Source organism: Aulonocara sp. 'chitande type north' Nkhata Bay, linkage group LG18, assembly GCF_057382095.1.
Source record: "Aulonocara sp. 'chitande type north' Nkhata Bay isolate Kocher_YH1m ecotype deep benthic linkage group LG18, A_spYH_male_GT1.1, whole genome shotgun sequence".
Classification (NCBI taxonomy): Eukaryota; Metazoa; Chordata; class Actinopteri; order Cichliformes; family Cichlidae; genus Aulonocara; species Aulonocara sp. 'chitande type north' Nkhata Bay.
The window spans coordinates 1809069-1835357 of record NC_141361.1 but is presented as its reverse complement, the minus strand read 5'-3'; the positions used below and the strand labels follow the sequence as shown (position 1 = coordinate 1835357).

General features: G+C 47.6%; 1 protein-coding gene and 1 pseudogene across 3 annotated transcripts in view; both read left to right on the top strand.

Moving 5' to 3' along the window:
* LOC147307576 (uncharacterized) overlaps positions 1-26289 on the top strand; it is a 293817-nt pseudogene that overhangs the window by 4320 nt on the left and 263208 nt on the right. The window lies entirely within an intron of this gene.
* Positions 1109-25862, top strand: smg7 (SMG7 nonsense mediated mRNA decay factor). Of its 2 annotated transcripts, XM_086271675.1 has the most exons (24): positions 1109-1242; positions 1396-1515; positions 2342-2373; positions 10100-10217; positions 11292-11424; positions 11649-11820; positions 11926-11997; positions 12410-12560; positions 12721-12856; positions 12950-13112; positions 13279-13438; positions 13522-13592; positions 14404-14464; positions 14546-14665; positions 14738-15161; positions 15238-15379; positions 15709-16100; positions 16532-16891; positions 19182-19331; positions 20636-20722; positions 21122-21272; positions 21353-21523; positions 21744-21901; positions 22036-25862. In XM_086271675.1, the coding sequence occupies exons 2-24, from the start codon at positions 1490-1492 to the stop codon at positions 22147-22149; spliced, it is 3564 nt and encodes a 1187-aa protein (XP_086127801.1). In that variant the 5' UTR covers positions 1109-1242; positions 1396-1489; the 3' UTR covers positions 22150-25862. The 2 variants fall into 2 exon arrangements, with proteins under 2 accessions (XP_086127801.1, XP_086127802.1); XM_086271676.1 differs by lacking the exon at positions 19182-19331 and having other exon boundaries at positions 1111-1242.

The window sequence follows — 26289 nt, the reverse complement described above, 5'->3', positions numbered from 1 at the left end:
ACTGAGTTGAGTTTCCATGGTAACGCCAGCTGTTTCAGGCATACCTGAGAAAGTTACCGAGGTTAACGTTTTCTGTTTTGGGTTGTTGTGCAATCAAGTCTCCATTTTCAAGACGTTTTCATGCTGAAAGCAGAGATGGAACATATCTGGGTCCCACTCATGAAGCTGGGTCGGTATCGGGGCACAGTGGGGCGATCTCAGCTTTCTTCCACGTGCTCTGCAGGCCACAGCTGCAGTTAGATGATGTGTACTGTTTGGGGGATCATTCTCAGCTGTGTGCTGGGCCAGATTTGGTCCTCAGGCTGTGAGGTTGACACATGAATCCTAAACCTAACAGGTCAAAGTAAATAAATATATGTGCTGCTGAGAGGTCGAGGCACAAGGCAATGTGATGAACATTTACTGCAGCAGGTTTCAGCAAATAAAAACATGCCTTTATCGTGTCGTCATCATCTGCTATCATTTTCCTGTCGTTTCACGTTGGAGCTGAATGTCAAACGGGTTTAAAGTGTCTGATATGCCAGTAAAAAGAAATCTGTATGTGTACGCTGAATAAAAAGACTTTAAAAAAGACGTTTCCAGTGTTTGGTCACTCACATTTATTTAACTTCAAAGAGTCGAGCTGTGGCATAAAAATAAAAGGGTGGCGTCTTTGTTTAGGTTCAAGCATGAAGCTCACATTCAAGGACAAACTGATGAATGTCACCATTTTTCATCAGGATCAAAGTGAAAATGTTGCATCTACATGTCGACTCTGAGTTTTCCAGATAACTTACAAACTACATAATTATGAAACATCAAAAGTGATGGAATCGTGCAAAAAACCAAAGCTTTCTGTTGACATAATGTTCGGTTGTGATGCAGGTTTGAGTCTGAACCCTGAAAAATAGTTTTCAGAGTTAAAATTAGAGGTAAAGATTGAACATCTATTTAGCTCTTTAGGCAGAGGTTAAACAGCAGCTGCGAGGAATGAGGGTAATATTCTTATATTATCCATAGATGTCATTCACACCCAGAGTGTCTCTCCTTCATGTTGCTCTGTCTGCTGATGATCACTTCCTGTCCTCATCTTCTGCCCCCGGTGTTTTCATCTGTAGGAAACTTCTTTCAGTTTGAAATCATAACCGGCTGCGGGGCTTTTCCACTTCTGGTGTCGCAGAAAAATGAAGAACTTCAGTTTGTGTACAGTATTGTTTACCCAGACTCTAACCTGACAACGACAACATCTGCAGCTGACTTCAGGTTTTTATTTATGATTTTTTTATTAAATATATTTTGTTATGCGTATTACTAAAATGCTTCGCCTGGTTTGATATAACATTATCACACATTTATATATATTTTTAATTATTGGTTAATTATTAACAGCAGCCCCCCCCCCCTCCTCCACCTCAGCGGCCCTGTGTGGGTCAGACAGGAACAATATGGCGCCGGGAGGAACGTTAGCATCGGGACCAGTCGTTGTCTGAGAGACTGGTGATCCGGCAGGATGAACCTCTGCGCCCAGTACCTCCGGTAAGTTCACCGCGGAGCGCTCTGTCCGTCGCTCGGTGGCCCAGGAGCGGTCAGAACCGGACGTTTTGACCCGACAGGAGGCTTGTTTGGCTCAGCTTTTAGTATGTCAGGAGCTAGCTGCTCCAGGGACCACCCCCTTAGCTAATGTTAGCTGTTAGCTTCATACATCAACAAACAATCGGCGCCTCTGCATGTCGCCGCCTCACGCTCCTTTAGTCTGAGATGTGGATTATTTATTTAAATCACATTCAGCTGCGCACAGGTGTGATGTTTGGTGTGCTAATTTAAGGCCAGATGAGCGTTTACCCGCCATACGTTTCCCACTGTGTTGTTGCTAGCTTTAGCCCGCTAGCTAGCTTCCACCTGCGTATGTCATGTTAGCATTTCCTTTCTGAGGTTGTCACATATGAACTCTGGGCATCTATTCACACACCCGCCTCCTTCAGCTTTACTTCATCAGCATGTTTAAGTGTTTGTGCCGATGGTTTACGTGCACAGGTGTTAATAAACAGCGCGTGGTCGTTAATCAGCGGGCGGGTTTGTAACGAAAATCTATTTGTATTGCTAAGTTTTTGTATCCAGGAAGTAGGCTGAGCCCGATATCTGTTCCGTGCCGTGCTGACGACGTTTAATCTGAGCTGTTAGTGCTTTAATGAAGCGATAACGGGCGGAGCCGCCTCCGTAGTATCTGTGGATCGTCAGTAATAAGGAAGTGCTGTATGAGGCTTTGTTATGACTGGAGACAGGTGCTGTCAGGTTGTCATGCTCTGTGTGTGTTTGTGTGTTCGCGCCTCTAACCTCCTGTTCTCTGTTTACATCCGAGCAGACAGGCAGAGGCCCTGAAAGCTGACATGACAGGTAAGTCCCCACCGCTGCTTACTCACACACCTGTTCATCCTTCACCTGCTCATCTCTGGAGGCCTGCAGTTCAGGCAGGTTCAGCAGTCTGAGGATAACTTTTCTTAATGTGGCTTCATTGAACCTGAGATCATCAGTTAGGTTGAGAGGTGGTTAAAAGCTTGATAAGTCAGCCTGGGTCAGTCCTTCATCGTTCAGACAAACGAGTCAGAGCATCTGACCAATCAGAAACATGGAGAGATCTGCTGGGAGCAGAGCGATGGAAAGGGAAAACGAAACTATGAGATGCACATACGATATTAAACACATTTCACTCTGAAGGCATCAGAATGAGCATATGTGTGAAAGGAAACCTCTGTAGGATTGTAAGTTTTGTGGACTTGGCTTTTAAGATGTTAATAAAGTTTAGTTTATTTGAAGCCAGGAAAGAGAACCTGCAAAAGTGTCGACTGTGCAAGTTAACAGACATGAAGACACGGGAGGATCGGATTACAGCTGCTCCACAAAGTGAATGTTTAGATGTGTGTGAGACAGGTTTATTGTTTCCTTTGCAGTGCTGGTTGTGTTTAATGCTCTGAGAGGAAAATGAAACAGAATTCAAACATAGACTCAGTCTGCTTACAAATCTGATACGAGGTAATAAAGTGTAAATGGTTCCCCGTTTATAGCCAGTTTTTTTTTTTTTTAAATAATAAATGTCAACAAGCTTCTTCTGAGAATTTGAACTTTAGACTTCCTTAAAGTTTCCGCTCCTCCTGTTTGCACACTGAGCTCTGAGGAATGGTAAAGTTGTTTTCATGGATCTGAATGGTCAGTATGCAAGGATTTTAAACCACTTGGTTTCTTATCTCAGACATGATCTACTCCAGAGCAGGTCAGGTCTGCAGCATAAGTTGCCATGGTGATGTATCCTGGTAAGATGTGAACCTCCTTCATAACAAAACTCAGGGTTAAACCTGCAGGTACCTCAGTAAGCTCCAAACCCGCCTCGCAATACAGGCATCAGGTCAGACACCCACTGGGTAACTCGTGTGTTTAAAAGGCATTAAGTGTAGTAAGAATAATAATGTTGATGATACATTTTATTTATAGATGCTTTTTAAGACACTCAGTGTGCATAAACAGCTGGAAGGCAACACAATTAAAAGGTCATTTATGCAGAAGTCTTGATGTGAATCTTTGTTTTAGAAGGTGAGTTATGAAGGTATTTAGACCGTACGCTGTGAAAAGAGAAGATGTAACAAACTGAAACTTCAGCCTTCAGCTTTTCTCTCAGTAATTTGTGCTCTCTCCAGTTATGTCAAGTCTTTGTTATTTATTTGTTTTTCTTGGCATTTGTGTGGGCTAATAAATAAATAAATAGAAGTTTTCTTAAATCATCTTTGAAAAATACTAAAAGTTGGAAAGCAGAATTAAAAAAGTTGGTAAATTCCTGTTACAGCAGAAACCTCCAGAAACTACAAAAATTGTTGCTTATTCAGGTTTTTTTTATTGAACTATATATATATATTTTTATATCTGACATTAACTTTGAAAGCGTCCCGCTGTGGTGTGTAGCTTGCTGAGACGAGCGGCTCTGCACTTTCTTTTTGTCATCAATGAAATGGAAAAATGCAAATTGGATGAAAATTGTTGGTTAAAGTGCTGCTGATGTGTGTGAGGCACCTGCTTTAAAACCAAGGTGAAGGGAAGCAGACGGACTTCCAGCAGTTTTGACTCACCGGCCTGTATCGAGCGGGTCGACGTGGACGCTGACAGATAGCCCTTCGTCACTTCTTTCCTTTCACTTCTCTGTAAACGACGACGCCAGGGTTTATTTAATTCACACTTATTTAGTTTACTTTAGATGAACGATAGTTAAAACTCAAAGATTGATTCAAAGTGATGATTTCTGTTTAAGAGACTTATGTGCATCACAAAGCTGTGAGGTATGTAAGCTGAAACAGAGACGCGAGCTTTAAATGAAAGCGTGAGCGCAGGTGAACGTTTCTTTGAAGAGCCTCAGGGAGAACAAACCCTGCTGGTTCCTTATTTTGCTGATGTGATGAAATGTTTCAGTTCTTTGGACCAGCTCAGCTGATGGTGTGACTGAGCTCCTGTCGCTCTGCAGTTATTATTACGCGGAGCCTGCACACACATTGGGAATCTGCTGTTATTGGGGGGACTTGGAGGTCTGGGGCTCACTTGCAGGCTTCATGCTAAAAAGAACTAAATCAGTGTTTTAGCAACGTAAAGCTGTAGCTCAGCTAAATATTACGAGTTAGAGAAAACAGACAAATACAGATGCAGCTCCTGGTTAATAAGCATTTGATCCACAAGTAAAACAGAAAAATGTCTAGAATGTGCTGTTTTTTGGCACCAGGTGATTTCTAGTTTGTGGTTCAGTCAGGGTTGAGCAGGCTTTGGTTGCCGGCAGGTACACAGTCCGTGTGGTCAGGACATTATCCGACAAAACCAGTCAACCAATTAGTATTCTCCCTTCATAGCACAGGTCATCACAGCCGGGCTTGAAGCTGGCTTTTTGAATGATTGCACATAACTACGCCTCTGTAGCTTCAGTTCCCTCTGTGAGTGTGTAACCACAGAGCTACACAAACACAAATCCGACATTAGCTTTCAGAGAGTCATCTGTAATTGTAAAAAACGATCATCAGAAGGCTCCTCCTTGAATCGCTACCTTATCGTGGTGGAGGGGTTTGTGTGTCCCAGGGATCCCAGGGGCTATGTTGTCTGGGGGCTTTTGCCCCCTGGTAGGGTCTCCCATGGCAAACTGGTCCTGGGTGAGGGACCAGACAAAGAGCGATTCAGAAGACCCCCATGAAAAGAATATCGAGGGAACAGTTTACCCTGCCCGGGATAGGGTTACCGGGGCCCCGCCCTGGAGCCAGGCCCGGGGAGGGTGCCCGAGGGCGAGCGTCTGGTGGCCGGGCCTTAGTCCATGGGGCCCGGCCGGGCACAGCCCGAAGAGGAGACATGGGCCCATCCTCCCGCAGGCCCACCACCCGCAGGAGGCGCCATAGGGGTCGGGTGCATTGTGAGCCGGGTGGCGGCCAGGAGCGGAGGCCCTGGCGGACCGACCCCCGGCTGCCAAGACTGGCAATAGGGACATGGAATGTCACCTCTCTGGTGGGGAAGGAGCCTGAGTTGGTGCGTGAGGTTGAGAGGTACCGGCTAGATATAGTTGGGCTCACCTCTACGCATTGTCTGGGCTCTGGAACCAGTCTCCTGGAGAGGGGCTGGACTCTGTCTCAGTCTGGAGTTGCCCCTGGTGAGAGGCGGCGGGCTGGGGTGGGTATTCTTATATCCCCTCGGCTTGCTGCCGGTACGTTGGGGTTTTTCCCGGTGGACGAGAGGGTTTGTTCCCTGCGCCTTAGGGTCGGGGAACGGGTCCTGACTGTCATCTGCGCTTATGCGCCGAGTGGCAGTTCGGAGTACCCAGCCTTCTTAGAGTCCCTGGGGGGGGTGCTGGAAGGTGCTCCACCTGGAGACTCTGTTGTCCTGCTGGGAGACTTCAATGCTCACGTGGGTAACGACAGCGAGACCTGGAGGGGCGTGATTGGGAGGAACGGCCTCCCTGATCTGAACCCGAGCGGTGCTTTGTTATTGGACTTCTGTGCTAATCACAGTTTGGCCATAACGAACACCCTGTTCGAACATAAGAGTGTCCATAAGTGCATGTGGCACCAGGATGCTCTAGGCCGTAGGTCGATGATCGATTTTGTAATCGTATCACCAGACCTGCGACCATATGTTCTGGACACTCGGGTAAAGAGAGGGGCTGAGCTGTCAACTGATCACCACCTGGTGGTGAGTTGGATCAGGTGGCGGGGGAGGACGCTGGACAGACCTGGTGCACCTAAACGCGTAGTGAGGGTGTGCTGGGAACGTCTAGCAGAGGCCCCAGTCCGCGAGATCTTCAACGCACACCTCCGGCAGAGCTTCAACAGCATTCCGAGGGAGACTGGGGACATTGAGTCCGAATGGACCATGTTCAGTGTCTCCATTGCCGAAGCTGCTGCATTGAGCTGCGGCCGCAAGGTGGTTGGTGCCTGCCGTGGTGGTAATCCCCGAACCAAATGGTGGACACCAGAGGTGAAGGGAGCCACCAGGCTGAAGAAGGAGGCCTATCGGGCTTGGTTAGCCTGTGGGACTCCGGAGGCAGCCGACAGGTATCGACAGGCCAAGCGGAATGCAGCTCGGGCAGTGGCTGAAGCAAAAACTCGGGTGTGGGAGGAGTTCGGAGAGGCCATGGAAAAAGACTTTCGGACTGCCTCGAAGAGATTCTGGCAAACCGTCAGGCGTCTCAGGAGGGGAAAGCGGTGCTCTACCTGCACTGTGTATAGTGCTGGCGGAGCGCTGTTGACGTCGACTGAGAAAATTGTCGGGCGGTGGAAGGAATACTTCGAGGACCTCCTTAATCCCACTGACACGTCTTCCGGGGAGGAAGCAGAGTCTGGGGATGAGGGGTGTGACCCACCAATTTCCGGGGGCGAGGTCACTGAGGCAGTTAAACAACTCCTTGGTGGCAGAGCCCCTGGTGTCGATGAGGTCCGCCCCGAGTTCCTGAAGGCTCTGGACGTTGTAGGGCTGTCTTGGTTGACACGTCTCTGCAATGTTGCGTGGAGATCAGGGGCAGTACCTGTGGACTGGCAGACCGGGGTGGTGGTCCCCATCTTCAAGAAGGGGGACCGGAGGGTGTGTTCCAACTACAGGGGGATCACACTCCTCAGCCTCCCCGGGAAAGTCTATGCCAGGGTGCTGGAGAGGAGGGTTCGTCCGCTAGTCGAACCTCGGATACAGGAGGAACAATGCGGTTTTCGTCCTGGTCGCGGAACACTGGACCAGCTCTTTGTCCTCTCGAGGATACTTGAGGGTGCATGGGAGTTTGCCCAACCAGTCTACATGTGTTTTGTGGACCTGGAGAAGGCATTCGACCGTGTCCCTCGGGGCGTCCTGTGGGAGGTGTTGCGCGAGTATGGGGTGTCTGGCCCATTGCTACGGGCCATTCAATCCCTATACAACCGTTGCAAGAGCTTGGTTCGCATTGCCGGCAATAAGTCGGACTCGTTCCCGGTGGGTGATGGGCTCCGCCAGGGCTGCCCTTTGTCTCCGGTTCTGTTCATAATTTTTATGGACAGGATTTCTAGGCGCAGCCAAGTGGCGGAGGGCTTTCGCTTTGGTGGCCTCAGAATCTCATCTCTGATTTTTGCGGATGATGTGGTTCTGTTGGCTTCATCGGGTGAGGGCCTCCAGCTCGCACTGGAGCGGTTCGCAGCCGAGTGTAACGCAGCGGGAATGAGGATCAGCACCTCCAAATCTGAGGCCATGGTTCTCAGCCGGAAAAGGGTGGAGTGCCCACTCCGGGTCGGGGATGAGTTCCTGCCCCAAGTGGAGGAGTTCAAGTATCTCGGGGTCTTGTTCGCGAGTGATGGGAGAAGGGAGCTGGAGATCGACAGACGGATTGGGGCTGCGGCTGCAGTAATGCGGACGCTGCACCGGTCAGTCGTGGTGAAGAGGGAGCTGAGTGTAAAAGCGAAGCTCTCAATTTACCGGTCGATCTACGTCCCTACCCTCACCTATGGCCACGAGCTGTGGGTAGTGACCGAAAGAACGAGATCGCGGATACAAGCGGCGGAAATGAGCTTCCTCCGAAGGGTGGCTGGCCTCTCCCTTAGAGATAGGGTGAGAAGTTCGGCCATCCGGGAGGGGCTTAGAGTAGAGCAGCTGCTGCTCCACATCGAAAGGAGCCAGCTGAGGTGGTTCGGGCATCTGGCAAGGATGCCCCCTGGGCGCCTCCTGGGCGAGGTGTTCCAGGCATGTCCCACCGGGAGGAGGCCCCGGGGCAGACCCAGGACACGCTGGAGAGATTATATCTCTCGGCTGGCCTGGGAACGCCTTGGTATTCCCCCGGACAAGCTGGAGGAGGTGGCTGGGGAGAGGGAGGTCTGGACCTCTTTGCTTAGGCTGCTACCCCCGCGACCCGACCGGATAAGCGGATGAAGATGGATGGATGGATGGATGGATCATCAGAAGGAAGGAGGAGAAGGTCTTGGCTCAGACACCAGGAAAATCATCTGTTACCAGACCACAGCTGTAATCAACACAGACGACGTGTTACTTCCAGTTTGGTTGAAGCTGAAGTCATTGTTTGGTCTTACAGCAGACCAGTGAATCCATTAGACCTGCTGCCTCAGCCTGATTTTAAAGCAGAGCAGCGGCTTCTCACGATGACTGGAAACCTTCCAGTTTGTCTAGCTGAGCTGCCTCCAGTGAGCCCGAGCTCGGTTATGATGGTTCATTTGCATGTTTTTATCTGGAGGCATGTCGGTATCTCTTTGTTGTCAGTCGGCGCAGGAACACGGAGATGCTGGACGCCATCACGGTTGGAGTTTATTAACATTTCAGACTCTTGGATTGATGCTGTTTTTGTCATAAAGGCTTCAAACTGTGTGTCTGCTGTCATCAAGGTGACTTTTGCCAGAATTTAGTATAAACAATTAGCTCTTGGGTGCAGATAATGTAAATAGTCATTAATACTCATCTCTGTTACACTTTAGATCAGATTGGTTGTGTTGTGTTTTCTACTCCACCAATCATATACATCCATGTACACGTCCTCCACCGGGCAGCTACAGGGAGGGGCGTGTCCAACAGAGATGCATATGTCATGCATGACAAAAATTAAACAGAAGAATTCAAATAAATAAAAATGTGAAGAAGAAAAACAATGAAGAATCAGGCAGACGTTCACTGTGTGTAAATCAGGTGACATATGATGCTTTGCTCTCCTGCAGGTGCATAAAATCCCAAAAACGTGACGCTGTCAAATTCTAAAGTGAGAAAACTTTAAATGAGCTCATTTTGAATTTGAGGGCAGCAGCAGGTGTAATTAAAGTTGGGACAGGGCCATGTTTCCACTGCGTAGCATCCCTCTGCTTTTAACTACAGTCTATAAACGGCTGGAAACCGAGGAGAGCAGCTGCTGGATGTTTGGGAAAGGAATGTTGTCCCATTGTTGCCTCATAGAGGATCTGAACTGCTCCACACATCTTCTTTGTTGTATTTTTGGATTCTTGGCTTCCAGTTGGTCACAGTCTTTCCAAAGTGGTTTGTCCCGATTGGACCGTTTGGTGGGATGGTTCTGGTCCCAAGGCCATATGTTTGACAGCTCGCCCTCTCGTGCTTGTAGCATCTCCTTTGTGTGGTCACGTACAAAAGCACGTGCTGCTAGTTGTTGTTTCTGAGATGTTATCGACTAACCGGGCTGCGGCCCCAACCGCAGCACGGCTCCCCCGTCTGCCCGTGACAGGAAGTTTAAAGTTGCACAAATGTCATCAGCACTCGCAAGAAGGTTCTGCTCGGTTTCGAAAATAAGCTCCTGTGTCTCAGAGACAGTGTATCAAGTATTTATAGGGACTTTCAGCTGCTCCCTTGTCACAGGGGCTCTCCCAGGGGGTAGCTTGTGTTTGATTTGGCAGTGTGAGGTCGCATGCCCTTCCTGACCCAACGTAAAGTGGATTCGTGTCTCTGACTGGAATCAAACCAGCACCCCTTTCTCCCCGAGCAAACGTATAAACCACCACATTTGAACTGAAGCAGTTTCCTGTGTTTTCACTGTTAAAGTCTCAGATTAGTCTTTTACATTTCCATCAGAACCACTTTGCTTTGGTGCTGTCCTTAAACCGTGTGTGTGTGTGTGTGTGTGTGTGTGTGTGTGTGTGTGTAGATTCAAAGCTGGGGGCAGCAGAGGTGTGGACGTCCCGGCAGGCCCTGCAGGACCTTTACCAGAAGATGCTGGTGACAGACCTGGAGTATGCTCTGGACAAGAAGGTGGAGCAGGACCTGTAAGCCGCCCCTCCTCCGCTCTGCATCACACAACATAATTTTCTCCAACAATTTCAGTTCAATTAATTTAGACCAGTTTGGATTTTTTCTGTGTTGCTGTAACTGCAGAGAAAAAGGACACGAGTGAAGGGAAATAACGAGCAATAATCTACAGGTATCAGTAAAAAAACTACAAGAAAGTCTTTCTAGAATAACCTGGTTCAAAAAGTGTGAACGGGAGTCGCTCACTATTAGTGTTTCGTAGCAGGCAGGTTCAGAGTCGCTGGTGGAGCTGATGGAGCTGATGGAGACCAAATCAGCTGCAGTGCTCAGTTTCTAACATCCTTTAACATTAATGCAACATTTGGTGGCTAAATGGTGATAATAAATGTGTGACTGAAGACAAACTGAGCTCAGCTTTTGGACCGCATGGTGTCACCATGGTTACAGCATGATGACAGAGGAGGTCCGACATCCATGAATCTGCAGAGTCCACTTTGTTCCCTCTGTGTTGATGTATTCAGCGCGCAGTCAGTGTGTGAAGCTTTGACTCATGTATCGCAGCTACAGGTCACGTCTCCGCCTGCAGCTGTGGGTGGATCATCAGTCGTAATAATGGACAGATGTGTCGATTGTGTTTCGTGCTAAACTGTCATTTCCTGCCCCCAGTTCAGCTCCACCAATAAAACACATCGTCACAGCTTCCAGACACACACAGATGTCTGATATATGAGAACCTGGAGACTGTTTTTAATATTTGGGGTCTGTGAAGTAAGTTGTTGAAAGCCTGTCGCTCCTTGTTGGTTACTGCAGAAATTCTCACGAAGCCAAAAGTTTGTCGGAATATTTAGAATTTTTGATGTGTTGACACCAAAGATCAGTTTCACATAAAAAGGCAGTAATATAGCCCTCGACTCAGTTTGTGGGCTTTTCCATCAGGCAGAAGGAGCTGGTACTTTTTAGGATGTATTTGTTCGAAGCGCTGTGAGCTGATCCGAAAATGTGACGTCAACCGACTACGTGCTGCTGATTGGCCAGTCAGGATCCCTTTACCAATCATCTGGGTCCTGATGTGGGTTTCTCTCTGCCTGCAGGTGGAATCATGCTTTCAAGAACCAGATCACCACGCTTCAGAGCCAGGCCAAGAACCGAGCCAACCCCAACCGCAGCGAGGTCCAGGCCAACCTGTCGCTGTTTCTGGAAGCTGCCAGTGGCTTCTACACACAGGTAGGCTCACCTTGTGTTTGTGAAGTTATGAAAAAATGTCCAGTTTTGCTCTAAAGAAATAATCCCTGCAGTCATTTCTAAGCTGGTCTAGGCTCCGCCTCTGGGAGGATTTTTGTTTGGAGTAATCCTGCTAACACACAGACAAAGTGAATGGAGTTAAAGCCCCACATCACCACCGATAGAAACCATTCAAACGACGTCTCACTGTGTCTGCCGTGTTCCAGTTACTGCAGGAGCTGTGCACCGTGTTCAACGTGGACCTGCCCTGCCGCGTGAAGTCGTCTCAGCTCGGCATCATCAGCAATAAGCAGAGCAACACCAGCGCCATCGTCACCCCTCAGCCCAGCTCCTGCTCCTACATCTGCCAGCACTGCCTCGTCCATCTCGGAGACATCGGTGAGAAAAGCTTCCCGTTCGTGAGCGGCGAACGGGAAGCTCATTTGAAAAACCAGCCCTGATGTTGGTTTTTCAGAGCTTATTTTCTTTGTCTTTGTCTTTCAGCTCGATATCGTAACCAGACCAGCCAGGCCGAGTCCTACTACCGGCACGCAGCTCAGCTGGTTCCATCTAACGGTGAGTCCCCGCACGTTTTCTTTAACTGGCTTTTAGATTTTGCTGTTTTTGGAAATCTGTCCCTTTATCAGCTGAGCTCTAAACACATTCAAACACTGAGTCGTTTCATCTGAATGTCATACGCGCGTAATTCTTGCAGCTTTCAAGTACTGAGAAAGAAATGTGGTTGAATTATGCTGGGGTTGCTATAGTTACCACTCTGCCTCTTGTAAATAGTGTCACATGTGAGGGACAGCTGATGTTAAAGATGAATTACTGACATTTAAAAGCTCTGCTGTAAAACACTGATACTGAATAATATAATCTAAAGAAATGATATGTGTGTTCTGGTGTTTGGTATTCATAATGACGAGAAGCAGCCATGTTTGTAGTTCTTCCCTGCTCATGTGCTGCCTCTCCGTGTCTCCTGCAGGTCAGCCCTACAACCAGCTGGCCATCCTGGCCTCCTCTAAAGGAGACCACCTCACCACCATCTTCTATTACTGCCGCAGCATTGCAGTCAAGTTCCCCTTCCCAGCAGCCTCCACCAACCTGCAGAAGGCGCTGTCCAAGGCTCTGGAGAGGTACTAGCTCACAGCACAAACACTATTTCACCCGCTGTAGAGTCAAAGGAAATGATCTAAGATTTCATCTGAAAAGGGAAAACCAAACTCTTTAAACTGTCTCGAAGTGTGACGATGTCTCATTTCCGCTCTGTTAAATCCTCCTTCTGTGGTCCTGCAGTCGCGATGAAGTGAAAACCAAGTGGAGCGTGTCCGATTTCATCAAGGCCTTCATCAAGTTTCACGGTCACGTCTACCTGAGTAAGAGTCTGGACAAGCTGGACGGCCTGAGAGAGAAACTGGAGGAGCAGTTTCAGGTACAACTAAACGCTGTTTGATGCACCGCGACGTGCAAATCTGTGCGAGTCCATTTGTATGACACGGGTGTTGCTGTGTGTTTGCGTGTGCAGAGGCTGATCCTGCAGAAAGCCTTCAGCTCTCAGCAGCTCGTCCACATCACCGTCATTAACCTGTTTGAGCTGCACCACCTCAGAGACCTGACGGCTGACGGCAGCGAGCAGAGCTACAGCAGCGAGCAGCAGATCAGCTGGTTCCAGCTCCTCGGCCTTTTCAGTAAGAACCGAAAACTGTTAATGGCCGATTACATGGATGGAGTCGTGGACGGCTCCTGCTTTGTTTGAATGATACTCATGTCAGATTTATATGGTGGCTTTTACGTTTATTAGAAGTACAGCGACTCATATGTGTAACCTGCAACAACTCAAAACTGTCTCCTCAGTGTCCTTCCTGGGCGTCATGTGCAGCCGCGTGCTGCTCAACAAGAACCGCGGGGAGGAGATCATGGGCGAGTGCCCGCTGCCGGCCATCAAGGTGTCGCTGGACTGGCTCAAACTGAGGCCCAGCGTCTTCCACGAGGCCGCTCTTGTTAAACGGCAGTAGTAAGTCCTGCCCACTTTCTCTCTCTTAATCAGCAGAGTTTTGTACTGAAGCTGTAACTCTGCATCCTCTTCCTCTCTCTCAGCGTTTGGCCCTGGCTCGTGTCCATTCTCAACAGTTTCCAGCCCAAAGAGGACGACCTGTCCTGCTCCTCAGGTGGGACATTGCTCCTAATTTCCTGGAAACTACTTTGTAACTTTAGGTTACGTTTTGATTCTTACACACAGCAGACGAGCTCAGACTGTTCTGTTATTCCTGTTCACACCGACCGCTGTAAAATACGCAAACGTCGCCTTAGTAAGTGACAGATCACTGAGAAAGCAGGAAAACTGCTGCTAGCGTGCTTTCATCTCACTACAGTTTCATTCTCCAGGTTAAAGTTGACAATAAAACAAAAGGCTGTGTTCACAGAATAAATCCTCTTATAATGACTCCATGACTGCTACTCTGTACGTTTCTTGGAGTAATTATTTTGAATCTGGAATCTTTCCTCAAATTTTAGGGAAGTATTAGGAAACATCAAAGATCCACAAGCCGCTTTACAGCATCCTCCAGATGTGCTGCTTCCAGACGGCATCACCTTCAGCCATCAAAACCAGCAAACGGGCGCCATCATGGGACGGCGTCCTGTTCTAAATCTTTAGTCGGCGTGCATTAGCAGAATGCTGGCGTTTTATGGGCGAATGGGGGGGGGGAAAGTCCTTTGCTTGTGAACAGTGAGCTAGTTCACAGGCGCCCCCTGTTGTGCATCTGCTGCATTTTCAGCCAGTTTTGATACAAAGAGGTTCACAGGAAGTGAAGTCCCTTCGGTCACTGTTAGCACTGCAGCAGTTTAACCTGCGACCCTCACAGTTTAAATCCTGTCTGAATAAACCAAAACATTTGTTTTTTAACTTTTAATCGAACTCGTTGGTTAATTTTTTTACAAAGTTCATTCTTGATTCTAGGATGTTTGTTTTCTCCACAGTCACACCCCTGCCTGAGGAGTTTGAGCTGCAGGGTTTCTTGGCTCTCCGTCCTGCTCTGAGGTGACGACTCGCCTCCCTCTCTTGGTGATTGTTTAAAGTGTTTGGTCAGCGCAGATGTTCTGATGTGTGTTTGTGTTTCAGGTGTCTGGACTTCACCAAAGGACATCAGGGCATCCTGGTGGACCGGGACGGCCTGCCGGTGCATGCCCGACACCAGCGACTCATCAGCCTGGGCAAATGGGTGGCTGACAGCCAGCCGGGGTGAGTGTTACTCCGCTCTGTGACGTCGTGCTGTGTACGGACTGGTGTGTCATGGCTGTTTCCCCTTTGCAGACTGATCCAGTGCAGAGTGAGCGAGGATGGCCTCCTCATCTTCATGACTGACATTCCAGAAGAGGCCATTGAGGAGCCGCAGGAAAAGGAGGTACCCGTCCTGCAGGAGTCGTTGAATGGCGAGCAGACGGCCAACGACGGCGGGAATTCCGGCCTGAAGTCCGTGCTTTCGGTGGGGAAGACTCAGAGCTCGTGGCCCGACAGCAGCGACCGTCCAGTGGTCACCTTCAAAGAGAACATCAAACCCAGAGAGCAGAGCCGTGACCCCACAAGGAACCACCATCAGAAAGATGGTGGCAAGGAGCGCCGAGACTTCTCCAAAGGCAACGGGGCCGCTGGGAAAACAGAGCTGAAGAGGGACGGTAAGAGGAAGAGCGAGCTGAAGAAGAGCGTCCATGAGAAAACGGCCGATGCTGGAAAACAGGTAGAGACGCTGAAATATTTTCACTGACGAAGCTGCAGGTTTGAGCCGGCGTGATGATGCGTTTCCTTTCGCTCAGGTGAAGGCACAGACAGAGCTGAGGAAGACTCCGGTGTCTGAGGCTAAGAAGACTCCTGTCACTCAGACTCAAACCACCTGCTCATCCCAGTTCATCCCAATCCATCATCCAGGAGCCTTCCCGCCTCTGCCCAGCAGACCCGGTACGTTTGGACCTTTTTCTTTAAATTTAAACTTTAAATTTGAACTGGTCCCAGAGGCACCATTAGGGCGATTTTTGCATGTTCAATGGTGGGAAAGACCAGAGCTTCTGTCTAAAACGTGCACAGCCACATGCAGAATCTGCAGACTTCACACAGAGGGGCTCAGCCTGGGTTTGAACCACTGAGCTCGTCCAAACTTTTTTTGTTGTTGAACTTCAGACCAAACTGTGGGTCTGCTGACCTCATCTTAAACGAATACGCCTCTCCGTGAGCTTCATCTCTGTTGTCTCTGTGGCTCCAAACTCTGATCCCGATCGCTTCCTCTGCAGGTTTCCCTCCCTCAGCCTATGTGATCCCTTCTCCCGTGGCCTTCCCTGGACTCCAGGTGAATCCGGGCTTCACCTTCTCCACCGGTGTGTCCGTCCCAGGGCCTTTCCTCCAGCAGCCTGTCCACACCCAGGCGGGCACCCAGGTCCAAGCTGGGAAGCAGTCTCACATTCCCTACAGTCAGCAGAGGCCCTCGGGCCCGGGGCCCGGTCAGGGGCCGGGATCCTCGGGACACGGCCCGTCCCAGGCTCAGCAGGGCCAGACTCAGACTCCCTCCCAGCAGGCCTTGCAGCAGTCAGTCCAGCTGACGATGAGTCAGCAGCAGTCACCCACCAAACCAGTCCAGCAGGTTGGGATGGGAAAGAGTCCACCTCACCACCCAGGACTGCAGCAGGTCAGGTCACATGACTGTCACTACCTTCATACAGTCATCAGCTGAAAGAGCGATTAACTCGGCTCCTAAACTGATTCCTGTTTGAAAGACTCGCGGCTGAAACACTTCTTTTTCCATTTTTTTAGTGAAATGTGATGTTTATGCTCAGAGTGCCTCTTTCCTGCTCACAGCTTTTATAGTGAGCATCGCTAATGAACTTGAGCACAACCAGCGTGCCTCGTTTCTCCTCTGTCTCTGTGCTGACCCCTCCCAGGCTCTCACACTGAGGCAGCTCATTGTTTACCTCAGCGTGTTTTACTCTCTTTACATCCATTAAATGTAACTTGGTTTCAGGTCTCAAAATATCAAAAACATGGAAATCTGAGTGTGAGCGCCTCAGATTTGAACTGTCCACTGATGTTTCCTTCTCGTTGTGTTCCCGCCCTGAGCAGTACATGCAGGTCCAGGAGCAGTCGAGTCACATGTGGAACCAGGCCCAGGCGGCCCTGCAGAAGGTGTCTCCCATGCAGATGCCCATCAAGCAGCCGCAGCAGCAGAAGCAGCAGCAGCAGGCCTTCTACATGGCAGCTCAGGATCCTCTGAAGATGTACGAGCACCAGCTGCAGTCGTCGGCTCAGGTCTCCAGCATGGACAAGAAGATGAAGTACCCCGACGTGAAGTTACAGGACTTCTACTGGGACTCGTCTTACAGGATCGGGGACAGCCTGGCTGTGCTGGCCGACAGAATGAAGAGGCCATCGCCGGGGGGTATCTGCTCAGAGCAGGATGGGCCCCGGGGACCCCCGTTTGAGGTGAGCTGCTGTCAGCAGACGCAGAGGGAGGAGTTTGTTTTGCTGCTTTTTGCTTTTTCTGCTTCTTTTTCTTTATTTTCCTGCTTTTTTTTTTTTTTTCTTTCTTTTAACTTTGGTTTTTTATTTATTTATTTTTTAGATGAACTAAAATCTAAATCTAAACTTGGGTGTAACTGTTGTTGCAGTAATCGTTTCTCCTGATTCAGGCTGTTAAAATTTGCCAAAAGTCACGTTTGTACTATTTAAATATTATTTATATATCGCACATAATATTTAAGTATCGCATTAATTCCTCAAGAAGGAAAAGAGAGGCGTGATTACTTGTGTCGGTGTGTTTCAATAAAACATGCCTTCTCCATAGCTACACATTACAAAGTAAATGGAGAAATTTGATTGGCTTATATGTACATCTAGGGCTGGGCCATATTATACCATTCACGGTAATACTGGTACAACGCTAGGCAACGATAAGAAAATGACATATCGAGATAGAATATGGGTAAAACGCGCATGCGCAGTGCCGAAAAAGCACGGAGAACGCACGGTAACGGAGAATGTGAACGGGGAAAGTAGATTGTTGAGTGAAACGGATGAGCCAGGATTGTTTTGTAAAAATGGTGCAACTTAACTGGTTTGGTGTTTGTCCGTCAGATACACAACAAAGCACTTTTTTTCTTTGTACAACATGCAAGCGGCCATCGTTATTGCCGTATTTGTTGGACCAAGGTGCTTGTAAATCTGGGAGTAATCTGGGTCCTAAACTCCATCCTTTAAAGTCCCGAAGTCAAACGAACATCACTGAGAGTTTAAAATTGTCTAAATTCTTTCATCTTTAATAAAACGATCAGCATTGCTGCTTTACCAGGTGTAACTATGACGTTTAACTTCCAGGCATCCATGAAAACAAAAGTTATTACATTTAACGGAGTTAGAAGTTAGCAGGAAGCTAGCGGAAGTTAGCTCGCTAGTCTCGCTAGTTACCTAAGCATGATATAGCATGTTCTGACTGAGAGATTTCTGAAAACATTCAAACGTACAGCTCTGCTATCACTTCCAACATAAATGAAGACAGGAAACTAAACAGCAGTGACGTTTGTAGGGTTACTGAAGTTGGGCTAGCTGGTATATAATGATGTGCTACGTGGTGGCTAGCGACACAGCTATGTTAGCATAACATAAACAGTGAAGCTGGAGGACGAACACTAACACTTTCCCACTCGATAAAAGTTAACGTGATGGTTCCTGATAGTTAGAGACAAATGCAATCTCATGGCAGGATGCTGTAAACGGACCAAACTTCAGTCAGGAGAACAACTGAGATAATCCATCCACAATACGAGGTTAGTCATTAATATACTGCAACAACATGGGAATAGAGCAGCTGTGATAGAATACAGCATTAATGAATCAATGGTACAGAAGTGGAGGAAGCAAGAAGAATGAGTTTAATAAAGTTTGATTTATCTGACTGCTTTGTTTCGCTTAATGTGCCTTATAATCCCGTGCACCTTATGGTCCGAAAAATGCGTACTGCACACTGCAGTTTAATGTTGCAAAGCACCTCTTTTTAACTTCAGTGGATATTATACATGGTTATGCTCAGGATACGTCAGCCCATTTCTACTGGAAATGCCTTTTGGTTAAACTTTCAGCAAGGAATTTGCATTTGCTCTGTTAAATTTTTATAAAGCTTTAATGTACATAAAAACAGCTGCTTGTTTAAGTAAAAGGAATGGATGGTTTTTTTTGCACTAGTAAAGTTGTGGAGTTGCATTTTGTCTCGCAGACATTATATCGTTATATCGTTATCACAAATTTTCAAATATATATCGTGATATATATTTTTGGCCATATCGCCCTGCCCTATGTACATCAGTCATTTTCCAGGTAATCTGGGTTTAAATGAGATTAAATTAGATTTTTAAAGAATTTCCTGCCAGTATAAAAATGTTTTTAGAAAAGTTTAATGGACCCACACTTCTTCTTTTCCTCTGCCTCTCACAGAAGGTTGATGAATTTGAAGCTCACTCTATACTGATATCAGAAACTCTGTGGTAGTTTTCCGCATGTGTAAAGAAACCTGGTCATGAGCAGACGCTCGGACTTGTTTAGTGATGATTTTTCTTTTTTCTCTGTCAGCTTGCAAGCTTTGGTAGCCTTCAGCGTAACTTCCCTTTTCTCCACCTCGGTCTTACTGGCTTGCCTTCTTTCGTTTTCTGTTCTTTACATTTCCCCCTCTCATTTTCTTTCTTCTTTCTGTTCTTCCTCTTCTTGCTTCATCTCTCACTAGGACAACAAGAGCTCGCCTCTTCTACCTCCTGACCTGTTAAAAACTCTAGCAGATTTTGAGGAGGAGGAGGAGCTCGTCTTTACTAAGCCTCCTGATTTCTTCCAGGCCTTGGCTGGCCCTCTTAGCACTGCTCCTGGACCAAATATATTTGTATGTAGCCCTGTCTTCCTCACCCAGCACTCTTCCCCATCCTTAAACCCTGACTTCCCTGCATCTAGTCTGAAGCCACCCTCTGCTCACCAGAGCTGCTCACATTTCCAGATGTTAGAGTTATTGTCACAATCTGCAGAATCCTCACATTTAGAGGGACAAAGGAGTTCATCCCAGCATGCAAGCATCATTCTTTGATAGACCTTACCTGATATGAATTTGGCTGATCTCCCAGCAGAGGTCACCCTCTCAGGTGTATCTAGACACCTTCCAGCTCAGCTGCTATGTTTAGATCGCTCCCAGGAAGTCGTGTTTTAATCACAGACTCACCCTCTTCTTGCTTATAAAAGCTTCAACTAAAAAAAACTACAGCCGAACTGTTTTTAGCCGCAAAGTCCAGCCGTGTTCATCCTTTGACTTTTATGGGGTTGTGCACCTTGAAGTCGTCTTCCACGGTGCCAGTTTTTACTTGTAGTTTAATGTCAGAGCTATCTGAGGGAACCAAGGGTCAAACTGACGCCTGCGGCTCAGAGTGCAGGGTTAACTCCGCCTTTCTCAAAATGAAAATCAAGTTTAAGGATGGTGTTGTCGGAGCTGTAGCGCTCCTCACTGAAGCTCAGATACACCAGGACAGAACTTCCTCCCAAAGCCGTAAAACTCATCCAAGCTGAAAACTGCTCTGAGGTGCACGACGGTGATCTACAACGAGAGATCAGCCAAGTTTATGTTGGGATTGGACTTTAGAGGTCAAACTGAAACATGCCTCATAGTCTCATTGATTTACTTCTAAGATGTTCAATGTTTTGAAGCACAGCTTGAATTTATTAATTGAAAGTATTCTCAGTCTTTGTTACGCTGACCTGGCCTTGTTTGTGACAGAAGTAGAGAGCTAACAGTGGAGGGGATTTTTCTGGGATGAGGCGGCTTCAGTAATCGCATGCTGTATGTTTTCAAACTTTAAGAGAAACACGGGGAAACAGCTGGAGACTGAAATATTATGGATCCTTTTTTCGGAAACAAATCAATTGAAACTGATTTGGGTTTCCAAATGTGAGGCTTGAGTTAGGAGAGCTGTGTTTAAGATTTGAGTGATTGATTACCGGCGCATTTAAATTCCTGCAATGACTTTCAAGGATCCAGTTTGGAAACCTCAGAAACCACCAGCTGCACATCACAAAGATTTACTTGATGTGTGATGCAGCTGCTTCACAATAAAACTCCTCCCCGGGGCTTTTACTGTGGAACAGCTTCATGACTCACTCCTGCACTGATCTGAGGTCAGTCATCATCTTCTCTCTCTCCAGCTGCCAAACCAGACCCGAGTGGACAGCGGCCCCGAGGTCATCAGCCAGTCGTCCTCTCTGCTGCCCATACCCGGCTTCCCCATGCAGGTCAGAGCCTTGGCCTCGGTCCTGCTGACCTCTCCAGCTCTACTTAATGCAAACACACACCATCACACATTCTTGTGAGACTCGATATTTGCGCAGAGTTTAGTTTTTAAGACCATCAGCCTGAGAAGAATGATGATGTTGACTGCGTGACTTTGCTTTAGTGAATAGGATGGATTAATAGTCAAATGAAATAAGTGAGAGTGGCAGGTACGACCACAGTGAGGAACAAACACAAAGAGTTTGCAGGCAATAAATGACAGCATCGGTTCACGGATGGTAAATGTGAACATTTGAATACTCGTGGTTTGCTCAGCTTGTTAGCAATAGATGATGTCACTGAAGTCTTCCTTCATAATAATGATAAATACGAGGCTGACGGCAGCTTGTGTTTGTGTGCAGGAGTACAACCAGAACAGCATCTTCAGTCAGGCCTACGGTAAAAACCTGCCGCCCAGCTCCAAGCCCGACGCTCCCATGGTGCACCAGGAGACGTCCCTCTACACGCTGTTTGAGGGCACCCCGTGGTCCCCTTCTCTCCCCGCCAGCTCAGGTACGTCACAGAGATGTGATTAATATTCATTCGTGCTGGGCGGAACGTGCGGCTAATGGAAACTGTGCTCTGATTGGCAGATCACTCTACGCCAGCCAGCCAGTCTCCTCACTCGTCCAATCCCAGCAGCCTGCCGTCTTCCCCTCCAACCCACAACCACGGAGCCATGCCTTTCTCCAACTTTGGGCCCATCGGGACTCCGGACAACCGGGACCGCAGGGGAATGGACTGCTGGAAGGCCAACAAGAGTGGTGAGCCTGGAAAATGCTCTTGCTAACGGAGCCGTTTGATGTCTGTGATCCTTTAGATTTTGACCATGTTTGGTTCAGTTTAACTTTTTCAAAACAAAAGTCTACGGTTTAACATTTTTATCAGAGGAGCAGCTGATCAAGAAGCGAACACTGTGGGCCAATAAACAGCCAGTAAAGGTCACGTGACAGAAGGGCCTCACGTGTGCTCGTTGTGTTTCAGGAGCAGTCGGCGGATTCGGTCTGGACTACCTGCCAACCACGGCCTCCTCTGCATCAGACAGCAGCTGGCACCAGGCTGGATCGACGGGCAGCTCCTGGACCAATCAGGACTCTCCAATGGAGGAGTCGTCCTCCACCGTGCTGCTTGACAGCCTCAAGGTAACACCAGGCCCACAAGTTCAGACGCCTGAGAAGAAATGAGTCGTGTTTATCGTCTGACTCGCTGATGTTTTCTCCCTTGTGCGACCTCTGCTGGATTTAGCCTCACGCTAACCCTCTGCCTTCCCCCACAGTCCATCTGGTCGAGCTCCATGATGCAGCCGGGCCCTTCGGCGCTGGAGCAGCTCCTCCTGCAGCAGAAGCAGAAGCAGCAGCGAGGTCACGGCGCCATGAACCCGCCTCACTGAACGGCAGCGCGAGGCGGCGCTTTGTGTCCGGACGTCAACAAACCACCACCAGGAGAAACGGAGGGGAAAAAAACCACAGATGTTTGACGAAAACAAGCTCCAACTCAAATTAAACCGGCGAGAAACGGTGGAGGCTGGGGAGGCAACACGACCCCCCGACGAGGCTGAATCACCACCCCCACCCCCCTCGGCTGTCAAGGAGCGGTGACGCCCCTCCTGGATCGGAGGGCGCGGGATCTCTTCGACCGCGGTGCCACGCACCACGCCACCGCCGGGTTTCATTCAACCGGTGGAAATCTGAACATTGAGGAACCACCCCCCCTTCACATCACTGCCCCCCCGTTATGGACAGACGCCACATCTCCACGAACTCGTCATCTGGAAGAACTTCTTCTTCTTTCTTTGGAAAAAGATTAAAAAAAATTAAAACGGAAAAAAGAACGACCTCCTGGACGTCTGCTCGGTCCCGATGGAGAGCCGGTTTTTAGCATCTCCGCCGCCGCTGTAGACTGAAGCGGGGCCGTTCGAGAGCCAGAATGATGTGGTTGTCGGGTTTGGGGGGAGGCCAGGTGATGCACGGGGGGGTCAAAACAAGACTGGACTTTCTGATCTCCATTCATTTTCATTACTGAGGAGGGAGGAAGGAAGAAAGGAAGGAAGGAAAGTTTTCAGCTATATAAATATATACGTGAATATATATTGCCATAGTTGGACTTGTGTCTTAGCCGTGAGAATCAGGACTGGACGTTGTGAAGCCGGGTGTAACGCCTCCCGGGCTGAGCGCCCGCTTGTGTCGGTGCCCGACGACGGGGTGGCTTCACGATGAACATCGCAGGAAAGACTGAGGAAAGATCATAAACACCCTGTCGACCGTAGGGATAGTGTCACTGTTAGCTTCAAGAGATTGCAGTTATTAACAAAAAAACACAAAAAATAGAAAATGTACTTTGTGATTTGTTCGTAGCCGTTTTAGCTTTGCGCCCTCCGGGTGATACAGGTATGTCTATTAGCTTCCTGCTTGGATATTTTCGGGGTTCTCTTCCTCTCTGACCTCTTCTTCCTGTTATTTCTTTACGTAATGAAGAAAAAATGGAAATATGTAACCCTGCTTGCTTACCTGCATTTACTGTTTGTTTTTGTTGCCGTTCTTCTTCACTGGTTTTATGCAGCTCGCCCAGAACGTTTTCTATTATCCTTTCTTGGAGAAGCACGACTGCAGCTCGAGGCTGTGCAGCAAATTTGTTTTTTTATTATTATTATGGAACGGAGCGTCTGGAGACCCTGTAGCTCTGCTTTTATTGAACCTGTGAGTGAAGCCCCGCCCCCTTCAGTGTAAAGCCACCCTAACCAGACTCAAAAGCTACCAAGAAATAACAGCTAAAAAAGTGTATTTGATTACTGGTTAATCTGCAGGTTCCAGTAGGCCAAAAATATTTCCCGGTTTGCTGTAAAATACAGAAATATTTAGTTTAATGACATAAAAGTAAAAACATGCAGGAGGAGGTGAGGACACGCTGAGTAACTCGCTCAGCACAGGCAGAGTGAAATATGAAGCAATTAAGAAATTATTTTAATGAAGAATCTATTTTCTTTATTTAATCAGTGAATCATTTGTGACGACTAAAAATTCCTTCAGTGTTTCGTTTCCTGCTGCTTCTAACCAATCCTGTAAGAGCGGCTCAGCTTCCTGTGACTGACAGAAAAAGGGCGGCGCTCTCATGGTCCTTCGCCGTTGCTGCTCTCCTTTCGTTCTTTAAGGGTTTAAAGATTCATTTGATTTTTTTCTAACAAACCTGCAACGTCGTTCAGAAAAAATGTAAAACGTCTAACTCGCTGATGAACGGACTTCTTGTTGCTTTCGCTTCATTTGAAAGAAGAAGGTTCACCTGCAGCCCAGTTTGATCTCACGCCAGTAAAACCAGAGCAGATATCTTTTTAAAATAGTTTTCGCTTCAGTGGAAAGAAGTACTGAAACCTTGCGAAAGCAAATCTTTGAATAATTGAGAGCAGATCACGAGCAGCTCTGCAGGGAAACAAAGTCTGCTTTAAACACTTTAGCTCCAAACACCAACGTCAGTATTTCACTTGTCTATTAATCAGCAGTGCAGTTTATTGAAAACATGTAATTATTAAGGTCTTTACTGCAGGTTTCACTTTTCAGAGGAGTGCGGGGGGGCGGGTCGGACCTGTGGAAAAGAAAAACCATCACAGAGTCCGCGTGAAACTTTGGATCTGCAGTCTGTGTGCTTTGTTTCATAACCTAAGGATTTAGCCCCAAATAGGTTTCACCGTTTTGTTTAGTTTATCCAAAAAGTCACGAGGTTCCAAACTGACGGGGAAAACAGGATAGCTCATTAACTGTCCTCTGAAACATCGTTCAGGCCGCCAGTGACCAGGTTTCAGGGCTGCGCGTAAACGTGAAAATGTTCTTTCAAATGAAGTCTCGTACGCCACCTTTGACGTCACGGTTTTCTGTGCTCGGACGACGGGAATGTTTATGTGTGAGCAGCAGGATCCTAAACAGATTTAACGTTGCCATGACACCAAACAGTTTCTCCTCATGAATACTGAAACGTTTTTCTGTCCTGTGACCTCTGAGCTACAGTGAAGTTGAACCATTGAGCTCAAGCTGCCCTCAAGAATCGGCTGGCCTGTGTTTGCTTCGACTTTGTGATCACGTTGTGGGAAAACTCAGGATCTGATGTAAACGCATCACGTTAGGAGCTGAACAAAGTTCACGGCTCAGTTTTTATCAGCCACTAACAATAAAGTGTTCAGTGTGGTATCATCAGCACACTTGTGTTTCTATATTTGCCGTTTAAAAAGATAAATACTAATTTCCAAACTGAGGCACTGAACTCAAACCCTTCCCCCGGCCCGGGTAATGATGACCTGCTGGATGTTATTCGCTTCGTTACTGTGGCTCGCCCTTCATTAAATGACGCAGGCAGAGGTTAGACTGCAGGTGTCTTGTTTTTATATTTTTGCCGTCGTATTTAACCGCTTTAAAACAACAAGCCAAACTCGATCCTCGTCCATCTTTAAGTAGATTTTTAGGTCTAAACGAGTTCCCGGGAAGGTTCATGCGGTGGGAACGGCTGATGCTGGATCTGGGGGCATCTGTGGCGTCACGCTGTCATTATTTTAGAGCGACAGCTGGCTAATCAGGATGCCAGGCTTGAGCAGGATTTGACAGTTTGAACCGACAGGAAACAGTTTTCCATGTTTAGAAAATAAAGTTCTGAGGAGGAAGAAATGAAAGCCTGTTTTTATTTTCCTGGTGGGGCATTTTACGAAAGCGGACTTCAGAGAGACGTGTCTGTTCTCTGTGTGATTGTGCTTTTCATGTTGCATTTACAAAGTGTATTTGAACAATAATAAAGATAAAATATTCCTGAACGTGAGGGCGAATTCGACCAGAAGTGTCAAGGAGAAGATCCTCTTTGTTTTCGTGTCAGAAGCTCACCACGTAGATCTCTGCTGACTCTCATATGAGTTACTTGATGTACTTGGATCGTCGATGACATTCCACTCGGAGATGTTTGGGAGGCTTCAGGGCGGCGGGTCCTCGTCGGTTTGTGCTCTGACAGCAGATTTGTAGTCACGTTTGAGATCTGAGCTTTACTTTAAGGCTTTTTGTGTTTCTGTCTCTCTGTAGACTTTCAGAAAAGATTGAATCAGACTTTAAATAAAAACCAACTATGTTCTCCTTTAATGCTGGGTCCAGTTTTCTGTGTGTTGACCACCAACCTTTAAATCAGGCCGTTAGCGTCGTTTCAGTCCAGAATCGGTTCAGGAGCTGGGTGTGGAGACGGGGTCAACCCTCGTGTTCAAATTTGACAGATTTAAACATTTTATCTCTAAAAGAAATGTCGCATGAGCATCAAGACGTCTAAAGAATGTCTGTTTAAATTGATCTGAGCTTCCATGTCTTTGTCCACAAAGAGGACTTCAACACACAAAATGTTTTAGTCTACATACAATTTTGTGTGTTTTTATCCAACATTCGTACACTCTTGGTGTTCCTAGTCAAAGATGACCGGTCATTACAAATGAATGGAGCAGACACCAGTTGGTGTAAATGAGTTCAGGTACATCCCCGTTTCTCAGATGGACATAGCAACACACATCGTTTGGGTT